At 43.0% G+C, this 20,218-nt stretch overlaps 2 protein-coding genes across 2 annotated transcripts in view; one reads left to right on the top strand and one right to left on the bottom strand.

Moving 5' to 3' along the window:
• LOC112463625 (fatty acid synthase-like) overlaps nucleotides 1–20,218 on the top strand; it is a 138,274-nt gene that overhangs the window by 68,189 nt on the left and 49,867 nt on the right. The window lies entirely within an intron of this gene.
• LOC112463628 lies at nucleotides 15,194–16,405 on the bottom strand. The gene has a single exon (XM_025030123.1). The coding sequence runs from the start codon at nucleotides 16,403–16,405 to the stop codon at nucleotides 15,194–15,196; it is 1,212 nt and encodes a 403-aa protein (XP_024885891.1).

The following is a 20,218-nucleotide window of genomic DNA, read 5'->3' as shown; positions in this document are numbered from 1 at the left end:
TGCTTGAATCGAGATACTTGGTTATTCTGCACGATTGATTCATTTAAAATTGACGCAGTTTTGCATGCGCGTGCGGCCACTGAGCATGCGCATGTGGCCACAGGGCATGTTCGTAGTCGCCGTAGTCGCTACAGCTCGTCGGCATCATAACCTGATACCTGTCAACTTTAACGTTTAATATCTCGCGTCGCGGGGCATTAATAACAATAAGAACTTAATTTAGTAAAAAAAATCTTGATTTTATTTGTTAACAGTCACACAGTCCGAATTAAGCCACACCTAGGATTGACTAGTCAAAATCCGAAGTAATTTTTCTTTAGCTTCTAACTTTGACTAGCACTATTAGTTATTCCTAGGATTGACTAGTCAAAAGCCGAAACGCAAAACTTATTTCGGGTTTTGACTAAGACGCTTGGTCGTTCCCCAGGATTGACTAGTCAATCCTAGGAATGCCTGCGTTTCGGGCTTTGACTGTAACACATATATATATATATATATATATATATATATTATATATATAATTCAAAGTTAGATATATGTATAATGTGGCCTCATAATAAGTTAAAGTTTTAACCTTGCATTTTATAATTTTTATCTTTTGTTTTATAATTGGGTGTCAATACTGAAACCCGAGTGTCGACACCCAAAGTTTCGGTGTCGACATCCAATTTTTGGTGTCGACACCCAAATTTTGGTACATACCTGTTACCTTGTGCATTACGGCAGACTGAGCGCCCCTTGCTACCTTGTGCTTTCTTGTGTCGGGGAAGCTGGATCGAAAGCAGCGCGGAGGCCCCGCCAAAAGCGAATCTTCGCGTGAGTAGAGACCATTTAGGCTTTCCCCGAGAACATCGTCACGGCCGACAGTCGCGTGGCGTAATCGTTAAATGTCGTGATAATCGTAAACTGTAGAGTCGCAATCGCGCCTCTCGTGTTGCGGATTCTGGCGGTCGCGCAGTAAATTTGGGGAAACTGCGAGACACAAGTAGCCATGTACTTTGAAGGGCACTTGGCTTCGTAGTCGAGTAGAGTCTCGGGCCTTCAAAGAAGTAAATCTTGCGTTGGACGGGACGGGAGAGTCGTCGGGATTAGCGCGGTGCCGCGGAACCACCGGGTTCGTGAGAAGAGCTCGGGATTAGCGTGGCGGACCGCGGAATCGGCGCGATACGAGTCCTGATTATTTGGTGTTTAGCGAGGGCGATCGCCGGCCGGCGGGGCCGACACGGCGAAATCGCCCACTATTCTTGCGTTGTACGGAATTGTGCTGGCCCAAGTACGTCGAAGGCAAGTAAAGGCGATGTAAATTAATTCGTCGGTATTGTGTGTGCGTATTCGTTGATTCGTCGGTATTGCGTATGAGTATGGGTAGCGTCGCGTGAACAGTTGCCAATTTTGTGTTAACTGTAAGTACTCGTCCATAGGGCGTGTTGCGTTTGCGTGATCTTTGCGTTATTGCGTTGGGACTGCGTTTGCGTGAAGGGCGGTTCGCCGCACGGATGGTCGTGTATGATTTAAATCCAATATACTTTCTGATCCTAACTGCGCTATTTGTATGATCCAAAATATATTTTCCTTAATTTCAAATATGCTATATCTTATTCTTTTCTTTTTAAATGTATATCCATTCTTTTCTTTTCAAATATATTATATCTCTTTTCTTTATTTATGTGTGGTAAATTGCGTCACGCCTCCTCTACAAATTCCCTCAAAAGAAAATTACGCCTTGAGGTATCGCGTAAGAAGTTGTGTTAATTAAAATATCGTTCGGTGGTGCGAATAGTCGCACCTGGCGCCCATCACATTGCGATTATCTGGCGATTATTTGGCCGTTATTTGCGGGCATCCGCCCACGCTGCCTGGCTATCTCTCAACCTAACGTTGCGTTTCGGTGAATCCACGATTGCTCTCCTCCGGGTAGTGAGACCGAGGGAAAAAGCATCGCAAGTCATATATATAATATTAACATAATGTTCTTTAAATCATGTTTAACTGCAATAATTAAATTATTTATATTAAACCAATTAATAATTTTTGAAATAAGTAATTTACCTGACAATGAGTCTAATTATTCCTTATCCACTAATTATTAATTTTTAAATAAATAATAATGTATTAAAAATAATTAACATATTTCGAAGAAATCTTTATTACGCGATAATGTCTGTTACACGTGCATATAAATACAATAGATTTTTCGAAAAAATAGTGCCTGCACTGAGAGAAATCGAAGTAGTTGTAGCAACTATTTTTTTGGCAACTCTGCAGTTTAACTACTTGTAACTAGTTTTCCAAAGTAATAGGAACTAAATAGTACTGAATACTATATAAATATAGTCACAGAAACAATATTTGTCAACTATTAGTTGATAGTTAAATAGCGCCTCAACTATAATTATTATAGTTATATAGACTCCATAAAACAAGATATGACAATAACATTTTTCAAGTTTAGACAATTCCTTGACTTATTGTTTAGACAAATATTTTTTTGTTGTGTAGCATATTTCCAGAAGCCGGTGCGGGCGGCAGCGCGGACTCGCGCGGCGAGAGAGTTCGGCTCGCGCCCGCTACGCGGCGCATCGCCAGTATACTTTTGCGTGTTTAAAATTCAACATCGATTCCTATAACTAGGGTCGCTCAGCAGGGTTTTTCCAGCGATCCTTCTAAGGTTCGCCAGTCAGAGCGTGTTCACCCACATATATATTAATCAATTTTGGATTATAAATCTGTATGATATATGTGGCGGCTCACGCCACCAGTAATATTCGTCCGCGCGGTAACTGTAAAGTCGGCAGTTTGCATCGACGCCGCTAGACGTCGCATCGCCCGTACATTCTCTCGAGTTCAAAATTCCACACCGACCTGTATATAAGGAGACCCTCTACGGGACCAAAGCAGATATTTTCAGGCGCTAGTCGCCTAGGTATATTAATTATAAAATTCTTTTTTACGTTAAAATTCTTATTTTTCATGTAGTGATTTTTTACTTAATGTTTACTTTTAAGTCTTTTAGTTTAACAAATAAGAAATTATTCTTTATTAGACAACTCTAAAAATTATGTTGATATAACTACAATGATATTATTCATGTTACTACAACATACTTTTTGCATACACAATATATTTTTCATTAATGCCACTACTTTCTTGTAGTTTAAATAATTTATTTATTGTTGTTATTACAACTATATTATACATAGTTGAGGCGTTATTTATCCACAAATTTCTAGTCGTTTTAACCGCAAAAAATTCTAGTTGCTGGTACAAATTTTTTCTCTGAGTGTGTCAAACGTGCATATATATACAGTTCACTTTTTCGTTCTCTTTAACTTTAGCAACTTTTACAAGACAGCATATACGTACGTGTGCGATTTTAAATACACCTTCTTTCTTAGAGTCTGTTTACACGAGGCGGTATTGACGCGCGCTGCCGTGACAACGTGCGCATACATGCGTACGCGAAACGGCGTACGCGTGATGACGAGCGTCTGCGATACGCTTTGCGGCATTTTAGACTCATAGGACACTCGCCGTCGCGCGTACGCCGTTTCGCGTACGCGCGGATGCGCGCGTTGTCGCACCTTGCCTCACGACAGCGCGCGGCTCGTGCAAATGTTAACGCGCGGCAGCAATCGCGTGGCAACCGCGCGGCAGAAATGCCTCGTGTGAACAGGCTCCTTGATCTCCTCGGTATCAGCCCCCTGCCGTCAATATACATTTCACTATCTATCACGCGGCGACGTCGCGATCGTCACTATTTCTAGGTTATAACTGACTGACAGCGCGCTGAACGCACACGTACATATATTGATATAAAAAAAACAACAATTTGGAAAATTATTTTTATACTAAAAATGTGTTGACGCGATAGTCTGAGCTTATATTTATCAATATTAGTTAATTTGATGAGGGGGAATTTTTCAAGCGTCCTTAGTTGAGGACTATTATGGTGCTTTTTTAACCCAGAAGGTTATTAGCACATTAGAACTAGGTCCGAAATATATATCATAAGTTTCTAGTTAAATGACTTTATCAATTTGCCTCAAAAACGAGTAAATAATATGCATAACATCCCATTTCTTTGTCCTGAAGAGATGGCAGATGTCAATCTCCTCCAAATATCTTTTAGCTCTTAATTCTATATCCATATTAATTCGTTGCTCATCATATTTATGGCATCTGGTAATTATGTGTTGTAAATCTTCACTCTCATAACCGCAATCGCATCTTACGCTATCCAGGTAACCTTTTCTCTTCAAAGAAGCTAGTGGTTAGATCTAAGTCTATTGATCAAAGTAACAAAATATCTGCTCGCGTTAACCTCTCGGAACCAAGGTCTCACCGACCAACAATCATAAAATGTTTCGAAATAGAAGGTACCCTTGTGCGCAGAATCGTGGACGATCAATGATTGCGTGGCGTCCCACGTCTCCCTCCTAACTCCGGCCATAAGATCCCCCACCGGGACCGCAATGGAGGGGTCAGCCTCTTCATTCGCCGCTTTCTTGGCCAGTATGTCGGCCATTTCATTTCCCCTGATTCCAACATGGGTGGGAATCCACGCCCATGTTGTACAACATTCTTGTCATATAGGATCTCCAAATCGTAGATCAGAATCCTGGCCTTTGTGATGTATTTGTTCTTATGAACGTTTAAATGGTTATTATAAGTGGCCTAAAGAACAGACTTGCAATCAGACAAAATAATAATGTCTCTGCCTCTATTCCCACTCTGGAGTTTCATCAGTTGGAAAGCCGACTTTACGGCAAGAGCCTCCGCAGTATATGAGGAGCATAAATATGGCATGCTAATTCTGTACGCGGTATCTTGATCGCATATGACTACACTGGCACCCGTGGATCTTGCGTTTTCGTTATAAGAACCATCCGTAAAGACAATCTCCGGGTTCCCAGACAGACCATACTCATCTATAATTCTTCGGATTAATTCTCGATCGGAAAATCTAGTGCTCCTTCTCTCGCGGCCGACAGAGAAATTTACTCTAGGTGCAAAAGTGTGCGAGCCACAGGTGCCCCGAAATATCTCGAACTTTTCAGGAGTTTCAATACTCGCCATTAAAGGGCGTGTTTTCTTCCAGAGGTCCGACAGAAGAGAGAACCTATACATCGGTTGTCGAAAACGGAAATAACTCTCGCAATCAAACAACCGTTGCAGCTTACCACAGAGTCCATTCTTGTTATATGCTATAGAGTATAGCTTTATGTATAAAATTTCTGCCCAGTATAGCTGCCCGGTCTCTCAGGAGCCTTACCTTCGCCTCAGCGATAATCACGTTATTTGGTGTACTGTTTCTATATCCCAGAGCAGTGCGGATGTCGAGATATTGGGCCCTTTCCAGTTTCTCCTGCAGAGAAGCATCTCTAGGGAAATATACAAAATTACCGTAGTCAGTAATTGACCTGACTAAGCTCTTGTACAACATATGCGCCGTGTTAACTTCCATGCCTTTGGTCACTTTACAGAGATATTTTATAATGGAGTTAGCACGATTTACTTTTTCTCTTACTTCCTATACCTGTCGATCGAATTTCAGACGGTTGTCCAGCCAGATACCGAGAAATTTAGCCCCGCCACTGTTGGGTATATCGTAATCGCCCACACGGATGCTCATCTCTCTATCCACAAAGCCACTCCTGGAAAACTCTACCAGCACCGTCTTCCTCGGCTCGAGATCGAGACCAATCCCACGAAGTCGCTCCGCCACCATATTTACTGCTTGTTGTAGAAGTAGTTTATTTCGGTCTCGGTTTGGGCCACTTACGTACAGGCCTATGTCATCCGCAAATTCCACAGCTTCTACACCCTCCGGAAAATCGGCACAGAGGCCCTGAGTGAGTAAAGAGTACAAAATCGGACTAAGAACAGCGCCCTGCGGGAGCCCACTAAAGACTCATCTATTCAAAAATTTGCGTGAATTAATGACAAATCGAACCTTTCGCCGGTATAACCAGCGACTCACGAACCTGGCAATACCGGCGGGGCAATCTTGCACCATTATCTTATCCATCATGATACGGTAATCGACGCAATCGTATGCGGATGACACGTCGAGAAAACCCGTCAAGGTATACCCTCCAGCACACACAGATGCCCTAATGTCCGAAACTATCCTCGTCAGGTTGTCCGCACAGGATTTTCCTCTCCGAAAACCGTTTTGAGATTGGCTAAACTTTTCTTCTCTTTCGGCCCACCAAATGAGTCTGTCATTAATCATTCTCTCTATGAGCTTACCAATGCACGATGACAGAGAGATGGGACGCACCCTCTCTTGACGCTTTATCAATAAAAATGACCTGGTAGTCCAGCCATTCCTCCGGTATCAATCCAGTCGACCATATCACGTTGAAGAGCTCGAGGAGGCAAATCTTAGCGGTGTCAAGCAGAAGTCTGATCATCCTGTATTCCATGCCGTCGACGCCGGGGGAGGAGTCTCTCTTGATCATACCAATGGTTCTATCTAACTCCGCACAAACAAAATAAGGAGCATCCAATTCTCCGTCAAAGTCTCCGAGATTGCTATCCATCACGGGCTCTGTACCCACGAAAAGAAGAGCCAGGTTATCTATGGATGTTCTTATTACATCTTCTCTATTTTTCGTCGGCCAAGGGTGCCACTCCAAGTTCTTCCTGGCATTTTTTAAGATACGCATGGTTTTTTACACGTATCCCAAGCTTGTAAAACGGTTTATACCAGCACAGAACTTTTCAAAACTGGCTCTCTTTTTAGATTTAAGTGTGCGTTTAAAAACTGCTGTAGACCTCTTATATTCGTTTTAATCGTGACTGCTCTTGGTCCTTTTTCAAGCAGTGAAGGCTGCTTTTCTCTTCCGAATAACCTCTTCGCATTCTATGTCCCACCATTTGTGTGAGATTTTTTGTTTGCCGGGATCGTCCATGGTCGAGGGTGCTCCATCTGTATTTTTTCTATCTGACGAAGCAGCTATGGATTTCCTCAGGATATCCACGAAAAGTTTGTAATATTTCTCTAGGTCGTTCTTAAAAAAGTCGACTTGAGAGATCAAGGAGGCCTCAATCTCCCTCTCCACCAAAGAGCCAAACCGAGACCAGTTTGTCCTCTTGGTAGATAGTCTGTTAGTAAACTTTCTGTATATCTCTGGATATACATCAAACGTGAACGAGATGGGGACGTAGTCGCTGTCCCATGTCTCTTCCAGCTGTCTGTAGGAGACTCTGTCAATAATTCCCCCTGTGCCAAACATAAGGTCCAGATTTGAATCTCGCTGACCTCGAGAGCCCACTCTCGACACATCGTATCAGTGTTGACACATATAAATTCCTCGTCGCTCATCACCTCATACAGAAGATCACCATTCTTACTCGTGTTCGGGCAATTCCAAGCCATATTGTGGGCGTTCACATCACCCAGAATAATAAAATCGTTGCCGTTGCCTTCCAGAGCATGAAAGATTGGTTGGAGATCTCGCCTAAACATGGCCTCCCGGGGGTGCCTGTAAACAGCCACAATATTTGTATTATTACGGTTAAGGTTTTTTGTCCTTACGCAAATGACGTCGTATCCCACAGGTAAAGTTCCAACAATAGGGAGAATCTCAAATTCCAGGTGTCTGCGGATAGAAATCGACACTGCCCAGGCGATTTTTGCTACTCATTGTATTATAATTGGAGAAGGATACTTTATTAGGACCAGAGCATCTGGTCTCAGTCAGAACGACTATGTCATAATCCAAAATATTCTTAGTGAGCTCATCTCTGCTACTCATGTATCCTCGGAAGTTCCACAGTAATAGGTTGAATTATGCTAATGGAGAGGTAAGAGACCTCCCCCGTCTACTCGAAGAATATCCTGGTTTCCTATGACTGTACATTTCTCTTTTATTATTTTCTTCGTTGCTATTGTATATCGAGGCTGGAGCCACGTTTCCTTGGCCGACCCGCTCCGACTGTAGGAGCGCTCCAATCAAAATCTCCTTTGCTTCCGGGAAATTCTGGAGCAGCTGCAACACGCTGCTTATAACCTCGTATACCGTGTCGCGGGGGGGGGTCTGGTCCCCCACGGCTTACCGCAGAATCCCCCCGGGCGACCTGAGCCCACGATGATCCATTCCGCACAGCAGACAGGGCAATGCCCCTCCTCTCCCTGGTAATCTCGCCAGCGCGAGTGTCAAAACGATCAAAATAATTACTAGCACCATTTGACGGCACGGGTGCACGTCTTGGCCTCAAAGTAGTCGCACGGCAATCGGGTCCTCTCGCCCCATCCTGGCGCCGAGTTTTCCGCTCCCCGCCTCTGCTCTCCGTGCCCCCCTCCAGTGGTTCGACTCTCTGCGGCAGCTCCGGCCAAGCCGTCGGCTCTCTAAACTTGTCTAGAGGTTTCTAAGGGGCGTCCCCCCCCCCTTCACAATCCTCCTGGCCCTGTGAAATGATACGTTTTTGTGCGCCATAACTATATTTATGTTTTTATTTTTCTCATGGATCGGGCAACCTTTAAAAGTGGACTTACGTTGTCCATTACAGTTGCAACAGCGGACCGGTCTGTCGCAATGTCCATAAGATTTTTCCCCGCATATTATATAACCGGTTTCCGACTTACATGCTACCTTAGTGTGTCCGTATTTAAAACAATTAAAACACTGTCGTGTTTGCGGTACGTACGGTCTGACTCTCAAGGATACTCCGTTGCTAAATATAGATAAATCACAGATTTTGTTAGCTTTAAAGGTAATAATTATATTGTCCGTGGCAGCAAAAGTCGTCTTTTGGGTATCAGGGTTCCAATTACGTCGATACATCCTGTCTAGTTTAATTATCTTGGACTTGTTTTGAACCACCAACCACAGCTCTGGGATCGTCGAAGGCCAGTCTGAAATGATACCCTTGCATATAACGGAGCGTTGTTCCAAATGAGCTTTTTAATTTCGGCTCCTTAATCGATTCTAATATATTGAGCGCCCGATTAGCATCTCTGAAATCCTTAAACTCCACTTCGGCAGAAAAGTGGTTAATCATTTTGAGCGTTAGAGGTAGAATTTGCAAATCTGAGAAGATCATCCAGATCTTAATTCTATTCTTACCTTTAGTAGTAGTGGTTTGTTCGGGGGGAAGACGTAATATAATTTTAGCATTACCTTTGTGATCATCTCCGAATCTTATATATCGTACATTGTCATCATTGTTGCCAGGCAAGTTTTTTCTTAAAGTAGAGTCTATAATATTATAAGACTCCTTGTCTTGGGTCAGCATGACGCTGTTCATTGTATTGTCACGAGGCAATTTCTTCGAGTTCACGTGATCATCGAGAGTCGGCGGGATATCGTCAGTAATATCGCTACTTAAGTTCGAGATCGCTTTGTTTACAAAAAGTTCGCGACCTTCCTTCTCATTACTGCCTGAGGCGTTATCCTCCACGTCCATCTCTTCGTCCAGCGTTAATATTTCCGTGTTAATTTCGGTTCCTAAATTACGCCGTTTGTGTATCTCCTCGTCCCTCTGCTGTTTTGCAAGGAAGTGGTTCTTGGCTGCAGTCCGTTCCGCATCCAATGCCTCCGATTTCCTAAACTCTTGGGAAATTCTATCCAAATCTTTCTCAGATGCGCAGTCTTTTAGCGCTGTTTTTTGAGTCCTTGTCTGCGGCACGGAGGTTATCACGTGCACGTTGCGTGTCAGCAGGATCCGACGATCCCATGATCTAAATCTAAATTAATTAGTAGCCCTCCCCCTCCGGGGGGGGGGGAGCAATAAGTATTAATAATTAGGTCCCTCCCGAGAAAAGTCCTCTCCCCGCAACACCCCCCAGGCACTCTCCTCCGCTCAGGACACCGGCAAGTACTACGCGCGATCGTGCAAAAGGACTACGCGAGCAAAAGGCACACACGTCCGTCTCTCGTGGCCGCTCAAAGCGAACTCCGTTAATTTGATGATTTATAGTTGAGGTTATGTATTCTCTATATATATTCTCATTTCAATATTAAATGATAATATAAAATCACATTCAATTTTAATAAAATTGGATTTATTAAGTACAATGCTTACACTTTTATTTTTTCTCCTTGCTCATTTTATCAGTTATAACACAGTATGAGTTATACTGTGGTCATATGTCATAAATTATCGACGACCAACCCGCATTCTGCACCCTCGATGTCCTATCTCTCACTAGTGGATCCCTATGGTCTGCACGGGCATCAAAACTCGTGTCAAAAATGGGAAAGTAACACATCAGTTGCCATTTTTGTCCGACGATGACGACGTGGACGTTTCTTAAATGAAAATTTCCATATTTGGACTTTGCATCGCAATATCTCCGCTTGTAGGGCACGTAACGAAAAAATAAAGACACTTTTATTATATAAATTTGGTCCAAGCTATCCATTAAGCCTAGTTAGAACTTAATCCGTTCACTAGTTATCGAGATCTCAAAATCTTGGGTACTCGCAACTCGTCGCGTCGCGTAAATGATCTACGCTGCGGTCTCGCTTCGCGTATACTTGGCGCGAGACACTTCCGTGTTTCTTGATATCAAAGATTTTATATTTTTACGATTTCATGTACTTGTGACAAGAGAGTGATATTTGTACAAAACTTATCTTTTTCAAAAAGAAATGCGCCAAGTGTACGCGCTCTATACAAAATTTTTATTGAAAGAAATTTTGATCTAATTTGAGCTTATAATACCGTTCGTATTTTTTACTACAAAAGTAATGATATTGCAGGTTTGCGCCAAATAAATATGATAAATTAGTAATATCTGATTTTCTTAATCAAGGTTTTTTTTATACTTATTGTGTACCTGCACTATTTTTTAATTATTTATATTTACATACAAAAAACACTCTGCGTGCCTTTTTTATGCTACAAATATGTTTGTAGCATATTAGCCCAGTAAAATGACTCGAAATTTGTCGATTTTGAGGAAATAATACTGAGTGGGCTAAAACTTTGTAAACAGGCTTGTTTTAGGGTACTATTTAACATATTAAAAATCCCCATGTGTAGACGGTACGTTGTGGGCAGGAGAGGATCCAAAAGGTCCAAAAAACCAGTTTTTCGCAAATAACTCGGAAAATATCAACTTTACGAAAATTTATGTAGATATAAAAATTGTAGCTTACAAAATTCCGCACAATTTCGTTTTTTATTCAAGTCTGTACGACCAAATGGAGCAGAGATAGAATTTTTTTTAAACATTGGTAATTTTGCAACGCAACGAAAACGCGTACGAACAGTAATTCACACATGTAATTCACAATGTTTCTAGATAATCCAGCCGCAAGAATTTATTAAGCAGTTATTTCAGCTGCTCCAACATTCTGTAAACTGCCTTGCACGACTGCGTCGATGTAACCGCGCCGCGCGCCGCATACCGGCTTCGGACCCTTTTCAATCTTTGGTACCTACATACAGTACTATCTGTCCTAAAAATATCGGCATAGTACCAAAAAATTCAGAAAAACCCCAAGAATAACTTCTGATACTTCAATAAGTACAGAAAAATTGTTAAGGACATGTTTTTTCATCATTTCAGGCGACTTATAGTGATAATCTGCTACATACGTAAACGTACCTGTTTTTTGAAACACTAGTTTCCCATCACAATGCATTCAAAATTACATGCCATAAACTTTATTTTATAGGAAATTTTGTCAGCTTTAATTTCGGTTTCTTGAAGTTTTTTCGTAAAGTTAAGAGAAACGAAGATATTTACAAAAAAAGAAATGATAATGCAATTTTTCCACAATTTATCAAAAATACAGCAATATTCATGAACTTTTTTTTATAAAACACTTTGCGAAGGACTTATACTATATATATATGAAGTAATAAAAACAAGTAATGAAAACTTATACTACTCCAGCGTTCATATATATATGAAGTAATGAAAACAAGGTAAAATAAATTTTTGAAAAATTATTATTCATATATTTTTGGACTAAAATGTTAATTTAACAAAAATTGATTTTTTTCTACAATATTTAAACGCTTGTAACTCATCAACGTTTCAATGAAAAAAGGTCTACGACGTCTCATTTTAAAGATAATTAAAATATTTTCAAAACAATACATAACATTACTGCCTCCAATCAATCAGAAAAAGTTAATTTTCCAAAATGCACTCAAAAATGATATTTTTTCATGTTTTTTGCTTTTAACTTTAAGCTATCTTTACCAAAATGGATTCATGCATACATCAATAAATTCTCTACAACTTTTATTTAAAAATTTCTTGATTTGAGAGTCTATTTTCGAGATATTAGTGAAAAATGCGCGACGCGCGTACACGTTTTCGTTGCGTCGCAAAACTACCGGTGCTTTAAAAAATTCTATCTCTGCTTCCTTTAGTCGTACAAACTTGAATAAAAAACAAAATTGTGCGGAATTTTGTAAGCTACAATTTTTATATGTACATAAATTTTCGTAAAGTTGATATTTTCCGAGTTATTTGCGAAAAACTGGTTTTTTGGACCTTTTGGACCCTCTCCTGCTCGCAACGTAGCGTCTACACATGGGGATTTTTAATATGTTAAATAGTACCCTAAAAGTAATTAATCTAGGAGAGTTCTAACCAGGGAACTCTGAGGGGAGGTAAAAGATGAGGGGGTATCGGATTTCACGGGGAGAAATGAAGGGTTAGGGGGTGGGGCGGATTATTGGGTTACACAAGGATATCGGGTTACACAGGGGTATCGGATTTTAAGGATATCAGGGGGGGAGAGGTTGACCTTGGCATACTACGGGTATGAGTCACCGGAATGACTCACCCGCGCTGCGGGTCCGCGTTCGCGGTCGCGTCGCGGTTCGCGGTCGCTCCGCGAGATCCGCGTTGGTGTCCGCCGTGGCCGCGTGGGGGTCCGCGGGGGCTGCATGGGGGGTCCGCGGTTGCGCCGCGGGGTCCGTCGGGCCGCGGGGGCCTCGTTCGCAACGACGCCGCTAGGCGGCGCACAATGGACTAAGACTAACTCGATAGCGCATTGCGTAGGAGCGTGTTTTGTCGATGACGCATCGAACCTGTCGAAACATGTTCGTCGTAAACAACATTTTTCTAGAAAAAGGGGGGTGTTATCTTGTAGACTAAACAATTAAACCTATCGGAACATGTTCGTCGTAAACAACATTTTTTTAGGAAAAAGGGGTGTTATCGCGTAGACTAAATAGTCTATCTACGCAGTACGTAAAAGACAAAGGAAAAAATGACGTCATCGGGACGATGATCGACTCGATAAAGCATCGAACCTGTTGGAACATGTTCGTTGTAAACAACATTTGATAAAATATAGGTAAGAATGGACATGCACGCAAAGAAATTACATCGTTCACTTAGTTGTAAAAAAAAGGCTGTTTATTTAACTCTTCTTTTACATAATATATCTTACGTACTAAAAAACTAAAGCTGCGAGCTCACAATCGATGAGCTGATTCGTATTAAACGCATCGTTAGCGTATATTACATTCGACGCCTCCTTGGGATCCGTCACAGTGGACGCGATATCGGAAAACTGCGCAAATTTTGCATCGACTGCCGCAAGTATTCTGACCAATCGATCGAATCTTGCATCGATGCACCGATCGAGACCGAACAACAATGCAACGTCGATTCGGTAATTATCAAGCGTACGTTTACAGATTCTAGACGTATGAGTTTGACGTTATTAACCGACGTACAAACTCTCACCATTAGCGGTCCAACGTTTATGAAACCATGGACATCTTTGTAGTCATTGCGAAAGAAATTCTGAATATTTCGCCGTTGCTCGTAGAGTGCCTTCCACGTTTCGAGAGATAACAACAGTTCCTTTCCTCGATGATCACCAACGGCGATCTCCACGTAGCTCGGTAGACCAACGTTGATACCAATTTCGAGAAATTTGTGTCCCGTAGCTGTCAACGCGTATCGTCTGCTGAGTATACGAACCACGCGACGCTCCAACAAAATGCTGTATAAAAGAAATGAAATTAGTTTTATTTATCGTAAGTATTACAATTTGCAAATATATGAAAACTGGGGTAGGCTCTATATGTTTTTTTTATCATAAACGAAACTTACCTATTACATCTGGCATCATACGTTTGAGTTTCAACGTCATGAATCGGCACGTAATAATTCACGGCATTTACGCGTTTTGCGTTTTGCACGCGTTGTTGCTGCTGCTGCTGCTGGTGCATCCTTCAAAGGAGAACATTTTCACCCTCTAGGCTCTGAGAAGTTGACCGTCAGTACAAGCGATCGCGACAAGACTGATCATATAAAATTAATCGAGTATACGCGACAATTCTAAAAGTAATAATGTGGTGGTGGGGGAAAGGGGAGGGGGAATTAATGTTTATAAAACTGTGCAGTGGAATTTTTTTAGGAGAGGGCGAAGTAAAGCTTACTCTAACGGTGATGATGGGGGAGAGGAGGGGGAGTAAGAAATAAAACATTATAAAAAGTTATATATAATTTATTTTATTAAAAAAAAGATCGCAAATCCTTATGGCGTCGCGCGCGACCACCAGTTAAATAGTTTTATTACATTTTGTAACGCGCAATTCTTTTCATGTTTTCCGCATCGCATAGTATTGGTGTCATCTAGTTTATTCAATGATTCAATATTATCGTAATACGCATCCAGAGTCTCGACGATTATGTTTTTCTCGCATAATTCTCCAGCAGATCCACCAGTTATTCTCGTTTCTGACATCCCTTGACGTACACGAGAGTCGGCATCTTGTCGTCATCATCTTCATCGTCTTCTTTTTCTTCTACACCAAGCACGGCCGACGTAATCAGGCGTTTCACCATGCTGTACGGCACATTTCCGTTTTCCCATCGTAATCCATGGTGATTGCGAATCAACCAGGTAGCGCACGATTTGTCCAATTTTGTAAGGAGATTCCACGGCATGGGGTAATTAAAGATGTGATGCGTCAGAACGCAGCCTTTTCTCAGCACCGCCACCTTCTTCACGACAAATTTTATTCCGACGAGGAATCCTTGCAGGTCCACGAACGTTGGTACGGTCATGACGAGATTTCTTTATTTCTCTATCTCTCGTCGATGCGTCAATCGAGAGGTATGACGCGCAACTCTGCAAACCGTCTCGCGACACTCTGATTTATACTTCCCCCTCCCTCCTTCTCTTGCTCTTCTAAATAATTGTATCGGAGACTGATGGAAAGAGAGAGAAAATATTCACGTCGACGTTGCCGCAAACACTCAGACTATTTTGCGCACCACGTTTGTCAACGGGTTGTACTCAATCACGCGGTCATGTATGATGAGACAGTACGCGGAGGTGTTTGGCGGTACGTTCTCCATGTAGTCGAATTCTATTCTGACATCCACGGTGGCGTTTTTGACGGATTCGTTTTGGCGGGAGCAATCGATGATCACAAACGGGCCGTTACGTAGAAAAGTCGAAACGGTGAGACTCGGCTCGAGATATTTGTATCCGTAGTAGACCTTGCAGAAACGCGCGTACATATCGTACAGAATCGCCCATCTGTGTTTGCCAAAGTCCAAATTCAGGTCGTTGTACGGATAAACTTCCGAGTTTAGATATAGTTTTACGTTGGTCAAGTTGCAGTCGTCGAATCGGCTTGTGTCGGTGGTCATGACGTTCTTCCGACCCGTCTGCAGAGCAAAGACGACGTATCGCGGTTTCTCGAGCTGAGTCGCGGTCTTAATGACCCATGAGTGCTTGGTCGTGTTCTGCAACAGGGGATACTCGTACAGATCCCACGAACGAAAATTCATACTTAGATATCGTCCGACTTCCAAGGCGAGCAGCATCGACAGCTTGTTGATCTCGTTCAATACCACGTGAGGCATTCGCCATTGTATCTTGAGTATTTTGATAGTAGGCTCCAACGCAAAACTTCCCACCAGGGAACTGTTGTCGTTACGCGCTCGTATCAAGATCAATTCGTGACGAGTGTTGATCACCACGCGTTTGTAATCCTCGCAAAATCCTAGTAACAAGTTGAGCGGTACGCAGAAATTGAAATATCCGTTCAATTCTGGGTTATTCTGCGGATCCCAGCCAGCGTTTCGCAGGATCACGCTTCTGCCGGACGATACCGTAACGTAGTTCTTGAGCGTGCTGGTTATTCCTACGTTTCTGCAGCGATCAATCTCCATACCGTCGAGCTCGTATCGAATCTCGTCGAACATGAACGCGACGCAATTAGTACCCAATACCACGTTATCGACTTGGTCGGCTGCTCTGGTCACCGTCAATGTTTTTTCGATGTAGAGAAAACTTTCGCACGGCAACGTATACAGATCCTGCTGTTGTATGGGTATTCGTATCTCGTCGCTATAGTCAAACGTTGTGTTGGCGTACGGGTTGTAGTACGTGTGAGTCTTGATCTTGACGATGCGATCGTCAAAAACCGGCTCGCTTCCGATGTTGAGAATTTCAGTCATCGTTCAGATGTTTCGCACTGCAAATCCCAGAGATTGTAAAAACTTAACGTTTGACGCGATGAGCTTCTTTCTCGTCTCTTGTTTAACGCCACCGAATGTCGACTTGACGATATCGTCGATCGGCGCAGCCGTAAAGATATTACTGTTATCTGTCGCGTGCTCCGAGTCGTTCAACACTAGCATCTCATGTGTCACGCGTACACTCACGCTCACGCAAACACTGACGCGTTATCGCTCTCGCCGTCGTACGTGCAATCTGACGGTGATCTCTTCTCCGCGAAAATCGAGCAATCGTCCGTCTTGATCAGCGACGCGTATCGTTAGATTCGTAACGTTCCGCGCGATGATCGGCAGGTAAATGATCTGCGCCGGCGTTTCCGATATCTTATATCCCGGTGGTACGCTCGGTGAAAATTCATGTATCGTATAAACGCGTTTGCCGTTGCTGTACGCACCCGCGGTCACGTTACACTCTACGCGGATAATGTTTACGTTGATAATATTAATCGGTGCGTCCGATTTGTGCCACTGTCTCGGTTGCAATATACGCGTCGACGAGAATCCCAGCAGCGATCCGACGTTGTTCGGTTTGTTAAAGTTCACTCTGAAAGCACACTTGATCTCGCTCTTCATCATATTGTAATTTGCGCTATCGGGTATTCCGCGACCTCGTCTTCGTAGCCGTTTGCGCGAACGGTCTCTTCTCGCGCGATATCCGCGATCGACGTACGACGATCGTCGTTGGAACAAACCACGCGTCGCGGACGTTTCCGTAAAATTTCACGTTTCAAAAACTCGTGTATGGCCCGTATCTCGTACCATCCCTTGGGAATCGTAATTTCCGTGTCATCTTCGTCAAAATAAAATTTATTATTCGAAGAATTCACGTTCGGAATCGTGTAATAAGTCTCGAAACACATTGAACCGAGCTCGTAGTCAGCGTCGCTCAGATCCACAGCGGGAAAATAGTGCTCCGCGAGGATGCTGCTCTTCCCGATCAGCGTGAACGTTATAGACATGTTGGCGGAAGCTGTTCGACAAACACTGAGTTCGCGTCGTCAGGTTTTAAATTAGCGCCGATCGTCGTCGATCGTCCGGAGAAATTGCAAGCACAATTGTCCACAGATGCTCTGATCGTATCGCTGATAAGACGTGCGATTGTACTCGATTTTAACGTTCGGTCCGAAATATCGCATCAGTTCTTTCGGTGGTCGAAGATTGCCGAAACTGTCAAAATATACGACTCGATCTCCCCTCTTGGCGTACGCTACCCAATGAGTACCGGGGCCCGCTGCATCGTCCAAATTCACCGATACCGCTCTAGTTTTGACGTACGCCATTGACGATCGGTAACGAATCACACATGAAAACACCTCTGAAGAACGGTACGCGCATTCGCCTTGCCAGTCGACTCAATTGTACGTTAGTCGTAACATCCGTGGGCATATTTAACGACTTCTTTGATGTTTTTTTTTAATCTTTAACGCTACTCCTCGCCCGCATTTGTGCGGGCCGAGATACAGTTTTTGTCCATATTTGTACAGAGCGAGATAAAGTCCGCGACTTTCCATGCGCGATTGTGACGTTGCGTCTCTTCCAGCTGACGCAGCGCGGCTTTGCTAGCGTTCACCGCCATTGTAATTCCGGCCGCTCCGCCGGCCAGAGAACCGAGGACTCCCAACAACGGTAGAATCGGCAATACGCCGCGCCGCTTCGTTTCGCTGTCGGAGAAGTATCCGTTTCTTCGTCGACCTTTTCCCTGTTCGTGTTTTCAAGCCCATTCCAAGCTTCGTCTTAGCCTTCATGGCCGCTCAGACGGCTGTAGTGGCAGCTCTCTCTCTGAGAGTCGAATCTCTCGCGATGACGCGTCCTAGCGCTCTCTCGGCAAGTATCTTGTCCGCCGCGTGTCTCTCGGTGAGGCCTTTGTTACGCGAATAGTCTATGTCGTGCTCACGACACGCTGCGTCCAATGGATTTACACCCGGATCACCTCTAGCCAATCGTTCTTGCAAACGAGTACCCGGACCGCAATACTGATAACCGGGAATGTGCAATTCGAACGGAAGTGCACCTATCGCGCGATTAAGGGTCCATATACCTCAGTAGATCTAAAAAATAAGTGATTTTTGTGAATTTTTGTGGAAAAAGTAAACAAAATAAATTATTCAATATTTTTGGATTATATTTATAATACTTTTAAGTAATTATACAAATTTTTTCAGCCCATTTAAATAATTTGGCAAAGCGGGATACTGGGCAACGAGCGGAATAGGTTGCTCCTGCATGGCGGAAGTCCTCCAGGTCGTAAAATGTGTCTGAAACATCGAATCAATCGATTTTCCTGTTCAGTACAAGTGTCCCTATAGAGTAGACTAAAAAAAATTATTTTGAATAAAAATTCATAAAATAGCAGCAGTTCAAAAAGAAAAATTAATTTTTACTATAAATTTTTAATACTTTTTTGCTTATAAAAAATTAAATATTGCATTGATATGATTGTAGTCTACTCTATAGGGACACTTGTACTGAACAGGAAAATCGATTGATTCAATGTTTCAGAAACATTTTACGACCTGGAGGACTTCCGCCATGGAGCAACATATTCCGCGCACAAGTCGCCGTTGCCCAGTATTTCGTTTCGCCAAATGGGCTGAAAAAATTTTTATAACTACTTAAAAGTATCATAAATATAATCCAAAAATATTGAATGATTTATTTTGTTTACTTTCTCCACAAAAAATTCACAAAAATCACCTTTTTTTTTACCTACTGAGGGATATGGACCCTTAAACAGGCCTCTAACTGTTTTTATTTTTTTCGTTGACATTCGCCGCAATCCTTAATCATCGGAGCGGGACCGTCGATGTGCGTTTGCTGCCACGGTTGATTGTAATGTTTGTCACAGCGACGATAGGTCTGAACCTCCAAATCGGCCTTTATATGCTTCGGAAGCTTGTCCCACACGTAGTGGACGTGATCACCGCACATTTGCAACAGAACGGTTTTTGGCACAAATTACAGCTGTTCGGCGCTAAAATCGCGAATGTCCGAAGGTCTCGACAGCAGGACAAACATCTTTGCGATTGAGCAATTCGCGGTGCCGCGCATAAATAGACGTTCGAACGAAAGTTCGATTTAGTCGTACAAAGTGTAAGAAAAAAAATGAGATTCGTGCGAAAACCGTTGGCGATTCGTGTGACGAATTGCGACGACAGAGCACGGCCGATGAAGGGCAATGCGGAGAAGCGCAGACACGGTACGATGCTGCCGACTACTATACGCGCGATCATTTGCGGTCCTTCGAATTGTGGTAAAACCAACGTTCTGATAAGTTTGGTGGAAAGTCCGCACTGTGTACGTTTCGAGAACGTGTACGTGTACTCGAAATCGCTGCAACAACCGAAATATCGATATCTGGAGAATTTATTGAACTCGATATTCGTCTTCGACGACGTGGCGTGCGATAAGCAAGACACTGTGAGAGAATATTTCTCGATGGGCAGGCACTCGAACGTCGACTGCTTTTATCTCTGTCAGACGTACGCGAGAATACCTAAACATCTGATACGCGACAACGCGAATCTGCTGATCCTGTTCAAACAGGATGGTACTAATTTGAAACACGTGTACAACGATCATGTAAATACCGACATGTCGTACGATGAATTTTGCTCGTTGTGCCACGATTGTTGGCAATGCAAGTACGGATTCGTAGTGATAGACAAGGACAGTGCGCTTTTGAACGGTCGGTACAGAAAAGGATTTAACGTGTTCGCGATACCGCAAAAGCGGTCAGTCGTCGCCAATACGTTG

The sequence above is a fragment of the Temnothorax curvispinosus genome, unplaced genomic scaffold (genome assembly GCF_003070985.1).
Source record: "Temnothorax curvispinosus isolate PA1 unplaced genomic scaffold, ASM307098v1 QBEX01013471.1, whole genome shotgun sequence".
NCBI classification, from domain to species: domain Eukaryota; kingdom Metazoa; phylum Arthropoda; class Insecta; order Hymenoptera; family Formicidae; genus Temnothorax; species Temnothorax curvispinosus.
The sequence above is the reverse complement of the archived record's forward strand: the minus strand, read 5'-3'. Positions and strand labels throughout refer to the sequence as shown.

Bases quoted from the DNA above. Each gene is read 5' to 3' on its own strand.
- LOC112463628 (XM_025030123.1), bottom strand. From the start codon at position 16,405: ATGACTGAAATTCTCAACATCGGAAGCGAGCCGGTTTTTGACGATCGC.